The sequence below is a fragment of the Geotrypetes seraphini genome, chromosome 2, assembly GCF_902459505.1.
Source record: "Geotrypetes seraphini chromosome 2, aGeoSer1.1, whole genome shotgun sequence".
Lineage (NCBI taxonomy): Eukaryota > Metazoa > Chordata > Amphibia > Gymnophiona > Dermophiidae > Geotrypetes > Geotrypetes seraphini.
Window position 1 is genome coordinate 478,372,966 of NC_047085.1, and position 18,642 is coordinate 478,391,607.

General features: G+C 43.1%; 1 protein-coding gene across 3 annotated transcripts in view; it reads right to left on the bottom strand.

Annotated features, from left to right (window-relative positions):
• The window catches only part of DLEC1 (DLEC1 cilia and flagella associated protein), a 386,841-nt gene that overhangs the window by 155,630 nt on the left and 212,569 nt on the right, over positions 1–18,642 (bottom strand). For all 3 annotated transcript variants that reach the window (XM_033931738.1, XM_033931737.1, XM_033931739.1), the window contains 2 exons: positions 10,721–10,851; positions 8,747–8,920 (listed from right to left, as the gene is read on the bottom strand). In XM_033931738.1, the coding sequence (XP_033787629.1) occupies positions 8,747–8,920; positions 10,721–10,851 (305 nt within the window). The remainder of the gene's footprint in view (positions 1–8,746; positions 8,921–10,720; positions 10,852–18,642) is intronic.

Sequence of the window (18,642 nt, forward strand, 5' to 3'; positions counted from 1 at the left end):
TGTCCTTTATCTCCTTTATTATTTGATGTTGTATTAGAACCCTTATTGTTAGCAATACAGCAAGCAAGGGAGATACAGGGTATTCCATATTCTGATATGGAATTTAAAATTTCGGCATATGCGGATGATATTTTACTTTATTTGAGAAATCCAGAGTCTACCTTATCTTGTCTATTAGAATTAATTGATATGTTTGGTAAATTTTCAGGATATAAAATTAACTGGAGTAAATCGGAAATTATACCTTTAAATGTTCATTGTGTAAAAGGATTATTTGACGCTTTTCCGTTCATATGGAAGGAAGAAGGATTTAAATATCTTGGCATTCAAGTTAAAAATACAATTGAAGATACAGTAAAAGAAAATGAAAAATTTGTATTAAAAAGAGTTATGGAGTTGTGTGAGCAATGGAACCCTTTACATCTCTCTTGGTGGGGGAGAGTTCAAACTATTAAAATGATGATGTTGCCTGTAGTTTGCTACCAAATGAGTATGATACCTATTTATTTTCAGGGGTCCTTTTATAAAAAGCTTAATAGCATTTTAACGAAATTTCTTTGGCTTGGTAAAATACCTAGAATAGCTTTAGTAACTTTGCAAAAATCAATTAAGGAGGGAGGGGTAAATTTTCCAAATTTTTATAGGTACCATCAAGCCTATATTTTACGTCAGGGTATGTATTGGATCCTCCCAGAACTTATAGATAATGCACCGGATTGGTTGTATTTGGAATGGCGCCTTATGTTTCCCCTAAATTTAGTTCATCTTCCATGTATCAACATGCCTAGAAGATACAGAGAAAATAAGATATTAACGGATACTTGGAAAACTTTGAGGTTTATTAGTAAATTAACACCTATCCCAATAAACAAGTCAACTAATCAGTCTTTATGGATAAACTCCAAGATTAAAATTGGCGGAGCTCAAATCCTTTGGAAGAACTGGATTATTGCAGGCATTCGGTCTCTAAATGATGTTATTTCAGAAGGTAAACTGCTGGAATTTTCACAAATGCAACATAGATTTGGTCTTAGTAAAACACAAAGTTTTAAATGGTTGCAATTGAAGCAGGCCATTCAGGTTGGGTTCCCTGAATGGAAAACATTGAATAATCAATATAGTTTAGAGTTTTTATGTTTCCAAGCAGACTTCCTAGGGCATCAAGCCGCATTGTGGTATAAATTAATATCTGGATATTTGAATAAAAAACCAAAAAATGGTCTAAGAGACATTTGGAGCATTGAGATTAAGCACCAAATTACTGCATCTCAATGGCCACTAATTTGGTCTTGGAGAATGAGATGTACAGTGTCAGCATCTATGAGACAAACTTGGTTCTTTTTATTACATAGAGTTTTTTGGACCCCTACATGTTTGCAAAAATTAGATAGTTCTAAGTCCAATAAATGCTGGCACTGTAATCTGGAACCTGGGACATTGGATCATTTACTGTATCATTGTCCCTACATTAAAAGTTTTTGGAATGCAATTTGGCCACAAATTAATAAATTGATGGAAAATCATGTAGAAATATCATATGATACAGTGTTATTTGGAATGATGATGAGAAAAAAAGTCAAATTTCACCAGAAAATAACAAGCTTTTATTAGTCATGACAGGGGTTGCCATTCAGCATTTAACCAATAACTGGAAGAATCATAGTAACCTTAATTATACATTTTGGTGGAATACAATTTGTCATATATTCAAAATGGAAAGAGCAATAGCAATACAAAGAGGGACATATCTTAAATTTATAAAAATATGGGGGCCATTGACAAAATATTGTAGTGAATGAATAGTAGGATTTCTCTTCTTCTTTTCTTTTTTTCGTTGTCTTCTTTATGGCACATATGGAGGGGGTTAGTGAAACTAATTTTACATAACATGTTATAATATGGTATATAATATGTATAAGATGATTGGAAAGTACTTGAAGGGTGGGGGTGGGGGAGGGGATAAAAATATGCTTAGAATTTTATGTAGTAGATATAAAAGTGATATTGTGTATTCATTAGTTGTAATTCAATATTTTGTACACTTCATGTAAAATATGAAAATGAATAAAAAATTAAAAAAAAAAAGAACAATAAATGGAATTCCTTGTATCATATGTATAAAATGGAAAGAACATTAGCTACTCAGAAAAGGAATTTCAAGAAATTTCAGGAGACTTGGGAGCCATTAACAAAATTTTGTAATGTCTAAATATTATTATTTTTTTCCCTTTAAAAATGCACATCTGGGAGGGGAAGGAGGGGGGTTTGGTTTGATAATGAATTTTGGAATATAGGTATGGGATTCATGATAGATATTTTAGGTGTTGGAAATTGTGAATGATTAGGAGGGAGGAGGGATAAATTCTGATATGGATATTAATAGAATTTTAAGTGTGGTATTTGAGTATAAAATGTTGTATTTACTGTTACATTTATTGTAAGTTTTAAAAAGAATATAGAATTGGGAAAAATATATATTAATATCATAAAAGCAATAACATGAAGACACATCTCACAGTAACACACATCTTCAAATGCAAAAACAACCAAATAAAAGCCATACACAAACAAGCCATTGGGACATCGAAGCTACCAGCATTCTTAGCAAACTGGCAACACAGGCAGCTGAGCAGAGCAGAGGGGCACATTATATAAAGTTGCTAGGGACAGCATTTGAAACTTTTCCCTCATTAGAAACTTGTTGAGATCTGAGATCTAAAATAGGTCGGAGACCTCCCGTCTTCTATGGAACAAGAAAATACCGGGTGTAAAACCGCCGGTTCTTTTGAGTAGATGGAACCCTCTCTATTGCATTGAGGAGAAGAAGAGAGTCTATCTTTTGAAGAAGAAGGGAGGTCTGCTGAGGGTTGAAAGTAGACTCTCTTGGAGGATGATTTGAGGGATGGTGACAAAATGAAGAGTGTAACCCTCCCGAATGACTTTTAGAACCCAGAGGTCGGAGGTGATCAACTCCCAACAATGATAAAAGAGTTGGAGTTGACCTTTGATTGGATGAGGTAGAGATTGGGAGAGAGGAATATTGTCTATGCTCTCTAGAAGCCCGTCAAAAAGACTGAGGTGGCTTTTGAGGTGCAGTCGTTTGAGATTTCTGAGGGCATTGCTGTTTTTGTTTTTTCTGCTACATTCTAGGAGGAGCAGTTGGTTTTGTTGAAAACGCCTTTAATACCCGAATATTCTCTCATGTCATAGCACACGCACAAAAACAGAAAAAAGAACTGCTTGCGGTTGGACTAGATGCGGAAAAAGCCTTTGATCGTATTGAATGGCCTTTTCTTTTCAATACCTTACTCTGGTTTGGCTTCTCGGAGGATTTCATCAACAAAATTAAAGTGCTTTACACAAAACCTACCACTAGAACGTTCATAAATGGTACATTATCTGATGCCTTTTATCCCAATAGAGGTACCAGGCAGGGATGTCCTCTATCCCTACTACTATTCAATCTTGCATTGGAACCACTGATACAAACGATACGTACAAATCCTGATATTACAGGTTTCAGACTTCAACAACATGATCAAGATATTAAACTCTCTGCCTACGCAGATGATATCTTACTATATATAACACCTGCATCTTTTCCTTTTCTGCTAGCTGACATAGCTCGTTATGTGAAAGTTTCTGGATACAAACTCAATATGAGTAAAACTGAAGTGATGCCTCTTAACTGTCCGGCAGCGGAATCTGACATAAATTCGTATGGCATGAAATGGTCAACAACATCCTTAAAATATTTAGGAGTCATGTTCGGACCGAGTATTGATGAAACTATCCACCTTAATGTTGACCGTATATTAGACATTATTAAATCTTCCACTTCCAAATGGTCTCCGCTAACTCTGACGTGGTGGGGCAGAATGGAAACGATCAAAATGATGATAGCCCCCAAGATTAACTACATATTATCTATGTTACCCTTTCATTTGCCACTCACCTTTCATAAACAAGTGGATTCTCTACTTACGAAATTTCTGTGGAAAAACAAGCAACCACGTATTGCTCTTGCTAAATTAAAAGCACCTCGTATTTTAGGTGGTGTCAATTTTCCTAGTTTTCTTCACTATCATCAAGCCTTCATACTGAAACAGTGGTCATCAGGATATTATGGACCCGTTTGGCTCTCTGTTGAAAGCGCATTATATGGAGACAGACGCATTAGATATTTAGCTGGAATCACTCTCTCCAAATCTGACAAACAGGATAAGATATTAATGGCTTATAAACAAGCGGTGGATGGCGCTGATTCTACTTTCTCATTCCGATGGTCAGACTCCACCATAATACCTCTATGGAACAATGATCGATTCAAAATAGCAGAGTCTCCAATCTCATGGCCGGAATGGCAAAAATGTGACATTCACCTGTTAAAGGATCTAAGAAATAAAGATTCCTGGACATCCTTTTCGAATCTATCTTCTGATCATGGTCTACATGGATCTCAATATTTCCGGTGGCTTCAACTAATGCACTGTATACAGCACTCAATACAGAAAGACGACATACAGTCAGCGGATCCTGATATGCTTCAATTCTTACGTTCTCTTCCACTTGGTACCATCAAAGCTTCTACCTGGTATCGTTTATTACAAAATTCCTCCTTTTCTGATCCTTTGGAGTTAGAGGTGAAATGGTGCAATGACCTCAACTTACCGTCTGATGCCATTGATTGGACATCCTTATGGCAAATTTTTTTCAAGTCCATCCGCTCAGCATCTCTATTACAATCCATATTCTTTCTCTTGCACAGAGCAGTTTGGACACCTATTCTGTCACATAGAATAGATCACTCAATGTCCACTCTGTGCTAGTCCTGCTCCTCTGCAGATGGTACAATAGAACACCTCCTCTTTTTATGCCCACTCTTAAAGGATTATTGGAACAAAGTGTGGAATATAATGTGTGATATATTGGATATTAAAGAGTCTATGACCTACCCCATGCTTATCATTATGTCACAGGCGATTCCTACACATATGAATCCAGACAATACTCGTTTATTTACTATTATGATGTCTCTGGCAATACAGACGGTGCTGTTTTGCTGGAAAGACTTTACCAAAATAGATTACCATATGTGGTGGAATACCCTCTGCCTTACAGGGAAGTATGAAAGAGTATATGCGGAAAAGACTGACTCTATGCTCAGATTTATGGCCATATGGAAGCCACTTCTCCTATACTGTAATATATAACCTTTGCATTTTCTTATGCTTTTGTACACTAGCTTGCTTAATAGCTTAATAGTTATTCTATTGAACAACACATCTCAGGCATGAGTAATGAAATTGAGATTGACATTTATTGACATTACTCTAGAGTATTACTTAGTATTCATACATTCATCAGTATATTTTGTATATGTATATGACTGTGATTTACACCATGAACTGTATTTGTATTCATCTTTGTTCTTGTTCTCTTCTGTACATTGAAAACTCAATAAACAGTTTTGAACTAAAAAAAAAAAAAAAAAAAAAAAAAAGAAAACGCCTTTGGTAAGAAGATGAAGAAGACCTAAAAGATTTAGTAGTGAATGGTTTAGGTTTGGTTTTAACTAAAGCATCCCAAAGTTTCTCGAGGTCAGTGAGTTTGAGTGACATTTTCAATAGAGACCCCAAAACGCTCATCTCCTAAGAAGGGAATATTAGCCAATCTGTCTTGAAGGTTGATATCCACACCTGGAACTCTATGCCAGGCTAAATGTCTCATTGCTACTGACATTGACAAGGCTCTAGTCTAGAAGTCAATTCAAAAGCATCATAAGCAGATCTAACAATGTACTTTCATAACTAAGAGTGCGAACGAGATGCTGAAAATCTTTCAGATGTTGAGAAGGAATATATCTCTCAAAACCAGGAAATTTCTTGATAAGATCTTTCATAGAACAAGAAAAATAAAAATTCCTTCCCGATTTATAGGAATAGCATTACATCTTTGATTGTTTTCTTAATGTTTTCCCACAATTAATTCTTGGATCCAATGAGGACTTGAGCTAATTTTACCATAATAGTTTCTTTTGTAATTTGCTTAACATTATAAAGTATGGATTTATATGATTGTAATATGCTGTGGTTAAATTTGCTTTCTGAACAATATATACTTGATATAATATTGAAATCAATAAAAATACTTAAATACAGAAAAATAAAAATTGTAATTGAGAACTCTGTTTGACAACATAGAATTCTGGTAGAGATGTTGTCCAAATTTGTCCATAGTGTGACCCTCTCGTCCCAGTGGCACTGAGGCATACACCTTGGATAGAGCAGACTTTTTCAAAGTTGACTCAACTACCAAAGATTGGTGCTGAAACTGTGGTTTGTCAAACCCCTGGAGAGGAATGCTTCGAAGTTCTTTTGCGCTTAGCTCATACAGGAGAACAATGTTTTCTCTTGGAAGAACACTTGCCAGATTGAGAGCGTTGAGGAGAAGAGAATGATCGATGATGCCTTGATGAACTAGAATGATGCTTCGATTGAGAATGGGATCGGTGAGTTGATTGATGACGAGGCATGGAACTGTGATGATGATACACCGGAGTGCCAATGTCAGTACCAGAAGACCTCATTGCTGTATGCTCAGGCCGGACTGGTATTGAGGGAGTGGATGTCAGGGACATGAGGTGAAACATATCCCCGAATTCTAGATGGAAGAGCGCATCAAGCTTCTCCCGAAAGGAAAGCAGCTGTATATGCCACAGGTACAGATGCTTTCCTTTCGGGAGAAGCTTGATGCGCTCTTCCATCTAGAATTCGGGGATATGTTTCACCTCATGTCCCTGACATCCACTCCCTCAGTACCAGTCCGGCCTGAGCATACAGCAATTTATCGATACCAGTCCTCACACAAGCATTCATCAATTTATGATTCTGATTTATGATATTAGCTGCAAGTACCATCGGTGCTGCGGCTTGCCTCGAAGAGGGTGACCCAAGTCACAATAGAGGCTTTTGCTTGATCGGCATCAAGGGACTCAATGCATCAGTGATCTGCACCGCCATTTGGGAAGCTGGTGGCTTCGATATGGGTGTCAATGCCTTCAATGTCAATGGTTTGTTGATGTCCATGGTGATACCGAATAATTTCTCTTGCTGAAGTATGCAGCTTTTGATGGATCATTTTTGAAGAAAAGAACAACGCATACAGGAATCGCCACAAAGAGTGGAGGTCTGTTAGTGAAATTGGCCGTTGAAACCTACTACACTTCTTAAAACTGGTTAATGCATAGGACATCAACAGGAAAACTGCCTCAGCTAAATTAAACTCAATGTCTGAGGTAGAAGAAAGAGGCCTGCCATTAGCTGAATATTGACTCTTTTTAAATGCTTCATTCTTCTTAATATACAAAACTCTTTCCTTGTCACACAGTTGACACATCATCACACACAATTCTTTTGAAAACAAAGCAATCTATTTTTTATGATATGATGGAAAATCTTTTTAAGCTATTTCATTTGCCACAGATTCAACCAAGGCGCATGAAGAGGCAATCAATTCCTTAACCTCCAGAGATTTTATAACACTATCAGAAAAGCACAAAAGCAATGCAGAGTTCAGCTTCTTTCCATATAGTTCAATGTTTCTTACTGAACAAAACCAATGCAGCGATTAAACATTAGTTAGGCTCAACTATATCTCTACTTGGCAAAGAAATCTGAACCAAAAAATGATCAGTCCACTCTAGAGGAATAATCTTTAAGGAACTGACCATGGAATCACAATAAAAATGAATAGGTAAAAAAATTAAGGGCCAGATTCTATAAATAGTGACTAAGTATGCCTACACTGTAGGCATCACTTAGCGCAGTTATCAAACACTAGGTGCCGTTTATAGAATCCACCTAGCGGCACCTAGGCATGCTTAGGAATCACTAGGCGTCCTAGGGGTAGGTGTATATTAGACCAGGTTTTACCAGGCCTAATTTAGTGGCACCTAACTCAAACCCCTAGTGATGCCTAAGTTGATCAAATCTATTCTCCACCCCTAACCACACCTACTTTTTAGGTAGGTGTCATTAGGTGTTGGAGGGTGCCTCCACTTAGGTATTACTAGGATTCCTAAGAGTTCAGCACTGAACTCTTAATTGGTAATTTAAATTTTTCTTTTATTGGCTGAAAACCAGTGCAGTCAATTATTATGCTGATTAAGAGGATTAAAAATAAAAAAGCTATGCATGAATCCCAAAGTTAGGTGTTGCTATATGGCCGTGATTAGGGTGCCTAGTGGTGCCTAACATAAGTATCCTTTATAGAATCTGGGCTTAAGTTTAGAAGATGACCATGAAAAGGAGTGTCAGAGTAGACAATCTGTTTGAAATCTAAGGCAAGCATCACTTTAAGAAAATCATTAGTCTTCTGATTTAAAGGAACATGATCTAAATGTACAAGTATATTAATTTTTCTAATATCACAATAAAGTTCCATAAAAACTGTAAGCAACTGAAAATCTGTTTGAAATATTAGAAACTTACATCATACAAAAATTAACACTCCAGCCAATATAGTGGACACCAACAATTAATAATCATAGATACATGAAACAGGTCTCAGTCTTCAGTTCCCATTTTCCTAATTCCCTCTATATATCATATACAGAATGTTCTCAAATATATTTATTTGCCCAGATCTCATGATAACGAGATTCTGTATTATTTACTATCAAAATCTATTATTTTTCAGATACATCAGTTGATTCAGGCTGAGAATAAAACTGAAATATACTTACAGACTCGTTACTTCTATGTTGGACTGAAGTAGGCACCCACTAAAAAAGGCAGTCTTCAGTTTAAATGGAGCAGTGATGGCTGTGTGGTTAGTGAGCACCACATAACGCTTTACTGTGTTGTGCAGGATAACTTCAGACCCAAAATCCAACAACACATCATCAGAAAGTGAGGCACTAAAGAAAAAACAACAAAATACAAGACTAACAAAAAATGTAATAAAAATGATGTCCGAGAACAGGTCAAAATTTTAGACTATTGTGGCGGGGTGATAGGTGAAGGCCATAGCCTGCCTATACCATAGTCAAATACCAAGCCGAGCAGAAACCTTGGAGTGGCCAAATCAGGATTGTGTGCCCAATAATAAGTTCTGTATTCAAAATATCTTTATGCAAATAAATTTTTATTAGGCTCTTGCCTGAACCATAAACCAAAAATGAGCAAATTCTTTCTTCATCCACACTCCAAGGCCTCTTCCAGTTTATGGTGATGCTCTTTGGCCTTCATGGAGCCCCTACTAACTTTCAGCGCTTCGTTGATTGCCTTTTCAAGACACATGGGGACTATGCAGCTGCCTACTTAGATGACATTTTGTCTTCTATAGTAAGGACAGGAGGACCCATCTCATCCAACTGGAATCAGTTCCGGATAGTTTGCAGACCACTGGGTTGAAAGCTAATCCAAAAAAAAAAAAAATGCTTCCTGGGAGGACAGGAGGTTCAGTACCTTGGGTACTCATTGGAGAATGGCCAAGTGAAACCTCAGATCCAAAAGGTAGAAGCCATTATCAAGGCACCAGTACCCCAGACCATGAAACAGGTGTGGGCTATCCTAGGCCTCGTTGGGATACTACAGACGATTTATCCTAGGGTTTGCTGTAAAGACGGAACCTCTGACCCATCTGTTAAAGGCCCTGGACAAGGATCGGGAGATGTCAGAGTTGGACGCGGCATTCCAAGCTTTGAAGGATGACATCTGCTTGGAGCAAGTGCTGGTTTGCTCATACTTCAACCAACCTTTTGTGGTACATAAGTTGAACTTGGAGCTGATCTGGCGCAGGAGGTGAATGGGGAAGAACACCCAGTGGCCTACATTAGCTGCAAGCTGTTCCCTATGGAGAGGAACTTTGTGGTGATTAAGAAGGAACCCATAGCTGTCAAATGGGCCTTGGAAATATTCCAGTATTATTTACTGGGTCAGCACTTTCTGCTAGTCATGGACCATGCTCCCCTTCAGTAATTGGCTCACCACAAGGAGTCAAATACATGCAGCATGAAGTGGTTCCTTCGCCTTCAGTTTTGAGGTGCAATATTGGGCTGGACGAATGAATGCGAATACTAACTTTTTGTTATGGAAGGTGGATCTTAACATGGTAGGCGCTCAAACAAGCTTGGTTAAGCTGAGAAGGAGGTTATGTGAGGGAGTTTATAGGACATTACCACTCCCCTTACTGGATACTCCCTCACAATGTCAGAACCAACTTACCATAGGGAGCTCCTCCTTAGGGGGAAGTGACATGGGAAGAAGGAATCAGGGAAGCAACTGCCAGGAAGTATAAGAGGCAGGGCCAGAGCTGGATTAAGAAGGCACAGAGGAGGAGAAGGAAGAGGTAATTCCTGGATGTGCCTTGACTACAACCACTATACATTCTGCTTGGCTGAGGTAAGCCAACCTTTCTTTGGCTGAACACCTGTGAGCCTTGTTCTGAGGTTTGCCTGGGGTCAGACCTTGCTACTGGGCTCGAGGAAGACTTTTGCAGACTGTGTTTGGGGTGTGGCAATCACAAGCCACAAACCCACTCAGGACTTTTTGCTTATGGACAAAGAGACTGTTCCTTTTATGCCTGGCCCTGTGAAGTAACAGGATTCAGGATTTGTTTTGAGTTGATAAAGGGTTTATCTTTACCGTTTGTGCTTGTGTCTGGTTGTTTGTACACAGGCCCAACTCCAAACCCCATTCACATTGGCTCAGCTCACCTGTCAAGTTCCTTTTCGCGGAAGATCGAATACGTGACATGCAGTCCCTCTGCTTTTGCACTTATGGTCAAAACAAGAGGGTTTTTCATATCTTCCACACTACAGCAGATGGCAAGATCACTTAGTTCTTCCTAAGGAAAAAATGAAAGGTGAAATAAGATAGACATGATTGGGACAACACTTTTATTTATTTATTATTTATTTATTTAATTAATTAAATTGTCTTGCTACATTGTCATTCAGAGGAAAGGAATAAAATCTCAAAACAAACTAAAGACTGAGAAAAGTGAGAACAAATGAAGGGAAAATAAAAACTCTAAACAGGCAAACATAGATAAGAAAGGATCAGTTACAACTATGATTAAAAAGCCAAGTTTTCACTGCAATTTTTAAATTTTGGAGTGAAGGTTCAATATGGCTAGCTAGATAACAGGGTAAGGCTGTATAAAACCTTTTACATATAAGCATAAACACTCATATATAAAGGGTTTCATATAGCCTTACTCTATTATCTAGCAAGCCACCCGATTGCTTAAATTTCCAATTGCTCCATTCATTCCATAGTAATCTAGGAAACATTGTGTACTATGGTACTCTGTGTGTCTAAGTGCTTTGAAAATGAGCCCCTTTGGGGAGGAGAAGGCCCGCTATTTTGGACTGGCAGGCCTTGGAGCTGCAGGGACTGAGCCTCTTTTCTGTTCTCAACTTCAGACAAAGGGACGGGAGGGGGGGTGGAGTTTCAGAGAAGCATCCCATGACAGGAGGGAGTAGGCATCCCTTCTGCCTTTTTTGGGGGGAACGGGGTAGGGTAGGTGATTGTTTGTGGGAAGGTACCTGGCGTGGGGGAGCCTCCATTGGCAGGAGTGAGTGGGGTTACCTCCTGCCATTTTCACTGCCACTGGGGGAAGGGGGGAGTTCGCCTGGCAGGAGAGAATGGGCATCCCTTCTGCCATTTTCACTGCCACGGTTTGCTGAAGCAGGAAAGAGTGGGCATCCCACCTTGTCTCTTGCAGGGGCGGTCATCATTATTGGGGGGGGGGGTTGGGGTTGTCATGGGGGGATGCATGGGGGGTTCGGATTGTCATGAGGAGGGGGTTGCAATGGGTGTGGTCAGGAGGGGGGCTGGCGTGACTTTTTCTTTTAATGGGGATAGATATTATGTATGTTCATTAAAAAAAAAAAAAAAAAGGTTGTTTAGTACATCTAGCTCTAAGGCTCTTACTACCTGACTTGCAAAACATACTTCCACTTTAGTTGAAACATTTAGGAAAACTGAAAAAAAATAGTATCAGTTAAAATGTAACAGTCTTTTGTAAAATAAATGTCTTTCCTTACAACCAGGCAAACTATCTCTTGGTTATTTTGACCTTTCTTTTTTTTTTTAAACGTATGTTTATTAGCAGTGAAAGATACACCAACCAACAGGGCGCAGCAACAAACAACAATAGAGCAACATTTGTCCATGACAAGTGAAAATACAGTAGCAGCGGCAAAGCTTCCCAAACAGGTCCCCCCACACAGATACAGTATGTAACAAGTAGAATGAGACTTCAAGGGCATCGGAAACTAAAGCAATGTAGGACAACAGTAATAGATAAAGCCGCCCAGCAGGGACGGCGATCTCACACCTTTTTATAAATTATGCAAAGACCCATGAAAACCACAAATAACTCGCAACACCACTCACGTACTGCACCATCCACACCACTCACACAGAACACTCATTCCCCCAATCCCCTCCCTCCCTCCCTCCCTCCCACCCTCCCCCCATCCCTGGGGCACCAAAGCATGATAGAAGGAAAAGGTAATGAATTATATCAGGGGTGTTGCAGGAAGAACACAAAATAAAAACTAAACAGGCGCCAGTCCCCCGTCCTGTTCTTGTCCTTGTAATGGCACCAGGTCCCTCATTCTCTCCGACAGGCCAACGTAATGCTGCTTAAGCGCACTCGGGGACCTAGCATACAATCGAATTTCAAACTGAGCCACCTCCCGAAGTCTATTCCTCCAAGGGGTAACGGAGGCGGATCCACCGACATCCAATAAGTCAAAATCAGTTTTTTCACTACGAGGATAACATTATAGAAGAATCTACATTGGGGGATATTGAAACCTTGATCCCGGAGGGAGGTCTGCAGACCCAGGAGAAGAAACCCATAGTCCCATTCAACAGTGCGTTGCACAGCGCGCTCCAGCAGGGCAAGGGCCTTCTGCCAGATACTCAATTGGGGGCATTCCAGGAAAGAGTGAAGGTACATACCTACTCGGTTCTTACATTTAACACAAAAATCACTATCCCAGAGCCCCAGACGGGCCCCTCGCTGAGCAGTGAAATAGGCCCGGTGGAGAATCTTATATTGGAGTTCTTGAAAGTCAGCGGACTTAGTGTAGGAATATAAAGTGCTGAAACAAGCTAAAAATTGAGGTTCGGAAATATCCTGTCCCAAGTCTCGTTCTCAGGAGGAGCGCACAGGGGTAAGCACCGATAGGGGAAGAGACGATTTAAGGACTCGGTACCAGTGAGCAAGGGAGTTAGCTATGGGTGGGGTAGCCGAGAAGAGAGTATCCAGAGACCCCTTAACCCAGACCCCATCACCTCCTCTGCGTTCAACATCCCAATAGTGACGCACTTGAAAGTAAGAAAATAAATAGCTAGAGGGAAGGCCCCACGCGTCCCGGGTTTGCTGGAAGGATGGGAATCCGGCGGGGGAAACATCAAGTAAGTCCTCCATCGTCTCGCAGCCCCAAACCGCCCATTGCTGAAATACTGAGTTACCCCAACCCGGCTGAAACCTGGAGTTGCCTACCAGCAGCTGTTGTCTGCGTCGCCACCAGCGCCATGCCATTCTAAACGGTCTTAAAAAACGAAAGCAAGCTAGATATCGCCTCCCGGGATCATCCTGACGGTGTAATGTATTCATAAAGTGAAAAGGAGAGCTCCAGCTCGCTAGCCAACCCTGGGGAGAGTAATGATAGCACCCTGTAAAACCCTCATGGATCCAGCGAATGAGAGACGCTACATTATAAAGCCGAATATCCGGGACATTAAGTCCCCCCAGGCCTTTATCCAATGTAAGTTTGGACATCGCTATCCGGGGTGCTCGGGACCTCCAAATGAAACGGGAAATAGTAGATTTAAAGGCAAGTTCATCCCGCCTACTGAGCCAAAGAGGCATAGTCTGCAAAGGGTACAGAAGTTTCGGGACCAAAACCATCTTTACCAGAGCTACCCGTCCCAAGATACCCAATGGTAACTCCTGCCAGGCCTGGCACAACTTTCCGATAGCTTCAAGTTGTCGCCTAATATTGGCGTTGTAAAGAGTAGGCAGGTCGGTACTAAGGTATATTCCCAAATAGCGCATCGGTTTAGTCGTGGGTGCAATGGGCAACACCGCATGCCAATGCTGCGCCGGACCCCCTGACAGTAGCAGGAGTTCCGACTTGCTACAGTTAACTTGTAAACCAGACAAGGTTCCAAGGCTCGAATCACCGCCAAGGCTCTGGGCAGGTGCAGGGGAACCTGGTCCATATAAAGTAGGATGTCATCAGCGAATAAGCTGATTTTGCATTCCTGCCCCTTCACCGCAATGCCCCGTATGGTCTCGTCCTGTCGGACCTTAGCTGCTAGAGGCTCGATAGCCAAAAGAAAAAGAAGGGGGGAAAGAGGGCAGCCCTGTCTCGTACCTCTCTGCAAACCAAAATCCCCAGTCAGGCCCCCGTTAATCAGTAAGCGCGCCCTGGGGTTATGATATAGGGCCGTCACCCAGGCCAGAAACCCACCCTGAAAACCACCCCTGCGCAGGACCCAAAAAGGTAATCCCAGGAGATGCTGTCAAACGCTTTTTCCATATCCAGTCCTGCCACCGCCTCTTGGCCACCCCTACCCATCCTGTCGTGAATCGCGCCCAAGACCTTCAGCAAATTCATAGAGGCGTAGCGGCCTGGTACAAACCCAACCTGGTCAGGGTGAATAAGATCAGGTAGAAAGCGGTTCAAACGCCGCGCCAAAGTCGCGGCCAGAAGTTTAATGTCCTGATCTAGGAGGGAGATGGGACGAAACGACCCCACCAGGTCCGGGTCCTTGCCCGGCTTTGGGAGCAGAACAATGTGGGCCAAATTATCCGGAAAGGTGCCTCCCGTCTCCGCTACCGCATTATACATTGCACTCAGGGGTTGCGCCACCAAGTCCTCATGGATCCGATAATATTCAGGTCCAAACCCATCCGGACCTGGCGCTTTCGCCAGTTTGAGCGACCGGATGGAGACGCGGAGTTCAGCCTCAGATATAGGTAGGCTCAGCGATGCAGCCTGGTCCTCCTCCAGGAATGGTAGGGACAGGCCCCGGAAGAATTCCGCGAGAGCCGTCTCATCCAACGGGCGTTTACCATACAGGGTCTCATAGTACCTGACAAACTGTTCTGCAATTTGGCTCTCCCCCTCATGTCGAGTTCCCGTAGTGTCGCGGATTGCAGTGATGAGTTGGCGTTTTTTGTACGGGTGCACTAGGTTTGCCAGAAGTTTCCCCGTCTTGCCCCCCCACCTATGCATATTATACCGTTGGAACGCAAGTGTCCGTTCCGCCCGCTGATGAAGTAAAGTCTCAATGCGTTCTCAAATTTTCTTATAGTCCAGTCTATCGGAGTCCAACAGAGAGGAGATATGGGCCCTGCGGAACTGGTGTAGCTGACGCGTAAGCGCTAGAAGCTCTGCTCCCCAAGCCCGGTGCTTGGCAGCCGTATATGCTATCACGTGCCCCCTCAGGACTGCCTTGGAGGCGTACCAATAGGATACCGGCCCTATCTCAGGAGTATCATTAGTGGCCTGGTAATATACCCATCGCGCCCGCAGGTAGGTCCGAAACTCCTGATCATGGTACAAATGCAGCGCCATTTTCCAGGAAGAAGCCTTGCTGCCCGCTGCGAGGGTCAGAGTGAGATCCACGGTGGCATGGTCAGAAACCGTGGATTCCACAATCTCTGGTTTGGTAGCCCTGGAGAACAGCCGCTGGTCAAGTAAGATGTAATCCAGTCGGGCGTACACTTTGTGGACATGGGAGTAAAAGGTAAAGTCCGAATCGTACAGGTGTAGTGCCCTCCAGACATCCACCAGGCCCAAGTGTCGTGCCAGAAATCCCACCCCCTTGTTATCATGGTCCCTCAAGCTGTTCCTAGGAGGTTTGCAATCTACCCCTGGGTCTGCAGTGATGTTCATATCTCCCCCCAAGATCACCTGGTAATCTGGGTCAGCCGATACCATGGAAAGAACTGTGGAGAAAAATTTATGACAGTAAGAGTTTGGGGCATACAAGTTACAGAGCAGCAGCTTTAGACCCCAAATCTCCCCCAGGATAATAACATATCTCCCCTCCCGGTCCGTTAATTGTTTATGCAGGACAAAGGGCAACCGCTTGTGTAGCAGAATTGCCACCCCCCTCTGTCGGCCCCCAGAAGTGGAGGAGTAAACATCCCCAACCCAATTTCTCCGCAATTTGGAATGTTCAATCTGAGTTAGGTGGGTCTCCTGCAGAAAAGCCACATCCGCTTTCAAATTACGCAAGCTCGTGAGTATGCGAGATCTTTTAACTGGGGACCTGATGCCATCAACATTAAAGGTGACAACCCTTAAATCAGCCATAGCATAGAGAGAAAAGCAATATACTTCGCCACAACCCAGAGGGAAACATCCCTTCGAGAGCAGAGAGATTGATCCATTCTCCACCAACCATACAGGAATTGCACACGTACAAAAGTAACAGATAGGAGCGGACGAAGCCTCCCAGCTAAGCTTCGCCGCCCTCGGAAACCCAGTGCCCCAGAGCCCAGCAAACCATACCCCCACACATCCCCCCCATACACATTCCTGACTCAGACACCAACCCCCACTCACACCCCTCCCCACATCCCTCCAGCATCCCATCTCCCCTCTCTCCACCCCCCCATGCTGAGCCCTCCCAGCCAGCATACATACCCATATGTACCCCCCAGCCTATCCGGAGACCTCCCCCACCCCCAGTAAACTCCCCTTCTGCATCCCATAGGACCGCACACCCCAAAAATAAAGTAATGTAAAGTCAGATTTGCAAGGCTTTTAAGCACCAGCAAAGTATATCAGTAACAGATCCTTATCAGGTGTTGAACAAGGTCTATAGGTACAGCCAGGGAAATTCCGCCACCGATTCCGTCGTATAAGATCCACCAGTTAGGACACGGTGCTGAGGTGGTATAAGAATCCCAGCAGACACTGGAAACAAAGACCCGGCACAATCCTCCCCAGCGAGTCCTCCGGGGCAAGGTTGAAGCAGGAATAAGGTGGGTCCACCTCTGTAACCGGGTCTGTTATCCCCAAGCCTTGTATGTGAAAGTGAGTAGAAAAGTGGCAGCCCTCCGTCCAGGCTGCAAGTGCTCCCAACTCAGTCTGACCGGAAACGTGGAAAGTAGATGGGAAAGGCACCCTCACCCATTACATCAAGCAGACAGCTTGGCTAAAAAAGCCTTGGCTTCCTCTCCGGTGGTTATGTTAAGGGTTTTGCCTTCATGCCATATCCGGATCTTTGCTGGGTAAACCAGGGCGAACTTAATTCCCTTATTGTGGAGGTCCGTGCAGAAAGGCGCCATGGTTTTGCGCTGGGCCGCCACCCGCACAGAGTAGTCATTGAAAAGGAGAATTCGAGAGCCGTTGTAATCCAGGGCCCCCGCCCTGCGAAATGCCCGAAGAATCATCTCCTTTTCCCTCCAGCAGGTGTAGCGGCTATAGCAGTCCTCGCTCTCCCCCCCCTCCGCAGGCTTGGCTCCGATGTGGTGAGCTCTCTCAAAGGCGAAGCCCTCGGTGCCCCCTGCCATTTCCAGGCGCTCAGGTAGCCACTTGCCAAAGATGGCATACAAATCCTGATCGCTTACCGTCTCCGGGAGCCCGACCATCCGCAAGTTGTTTCTGCGGCTTCTGTTCTCCTGGTCCTCCAGGGAGGCCAGCAACTCCTGGGAGGTTTTTTTCAGTTCGGCCACCTGGGCGGTTAGGCCCACACACGTGTCTTCCTGGTCGGACACTCGCTGTTCCACTTTGGTGAGCCGTCGGCTGTGGGAATCAAATTTCTCGTGCATCTCCTCCACAGCTGACTGGATCTTATTAAGCCTGTTCGCCAGTGCCGCGGAGACTGACCGCGTGATGTCAGCGATCCAGTCTCCAGCGGGTATGGTAAAGTTAGCCGGTTCCGCCGCCATCTTGGAGGGGGTGAGAGAGGGCCTATCCCGGGTGCCTTTCACCGTTTTTACTGGCATACCCCGCCTCGATGTGCCCGCCTAACAGGTTCGCCGTAGAGCAGGGGGTGTTCACCGATTGAAGAAATCGTGCAGTCCCCGTCCAGGTGCAGTAGAAGCTGATTTTAGCGCGGGTTATATGTCCGTGGGGCAGGAGCTCTCCGATCGCACGTCTGCTCAGACAGGCTGCATCACGTGACCCCCCCCATTTTGACCTTTCCTACTACAGACTGAGACCTACCACTTCATATTGCCCTGGAAAACACTCAAAAATATATAGCCCAGAAGAGTACTAGGATGAAGTACTGCAGTGTGCATATGTACCTGATTCTATAAAGGGCGCCTAAGTCATGCCTAAAGTTAGGCGTGCTTTAGATGTCCAATCTAAGTAGTTAATGAGACAATTAAGGGTCTTAATAAGCGATAGTTGGTACTTAGGCATCCAAAGGACATAGACGTCATTCTGTAGGCGCAGCCACAATTTCATGGACGCCCATGTTTAAAACTCGCGCCTAACTCAATAGGCGTAGGCATGGAATGGGCGTGGTTTGGGCAATGACTCAATTTAGGTGTCCTTTGATTCATTTATATAACACTGAGTGACCTAGGGCCTATATTGCAGGCGAATGAAAACTAGGTCTACGTTTGAGCATAATTTGGGCACCAAAT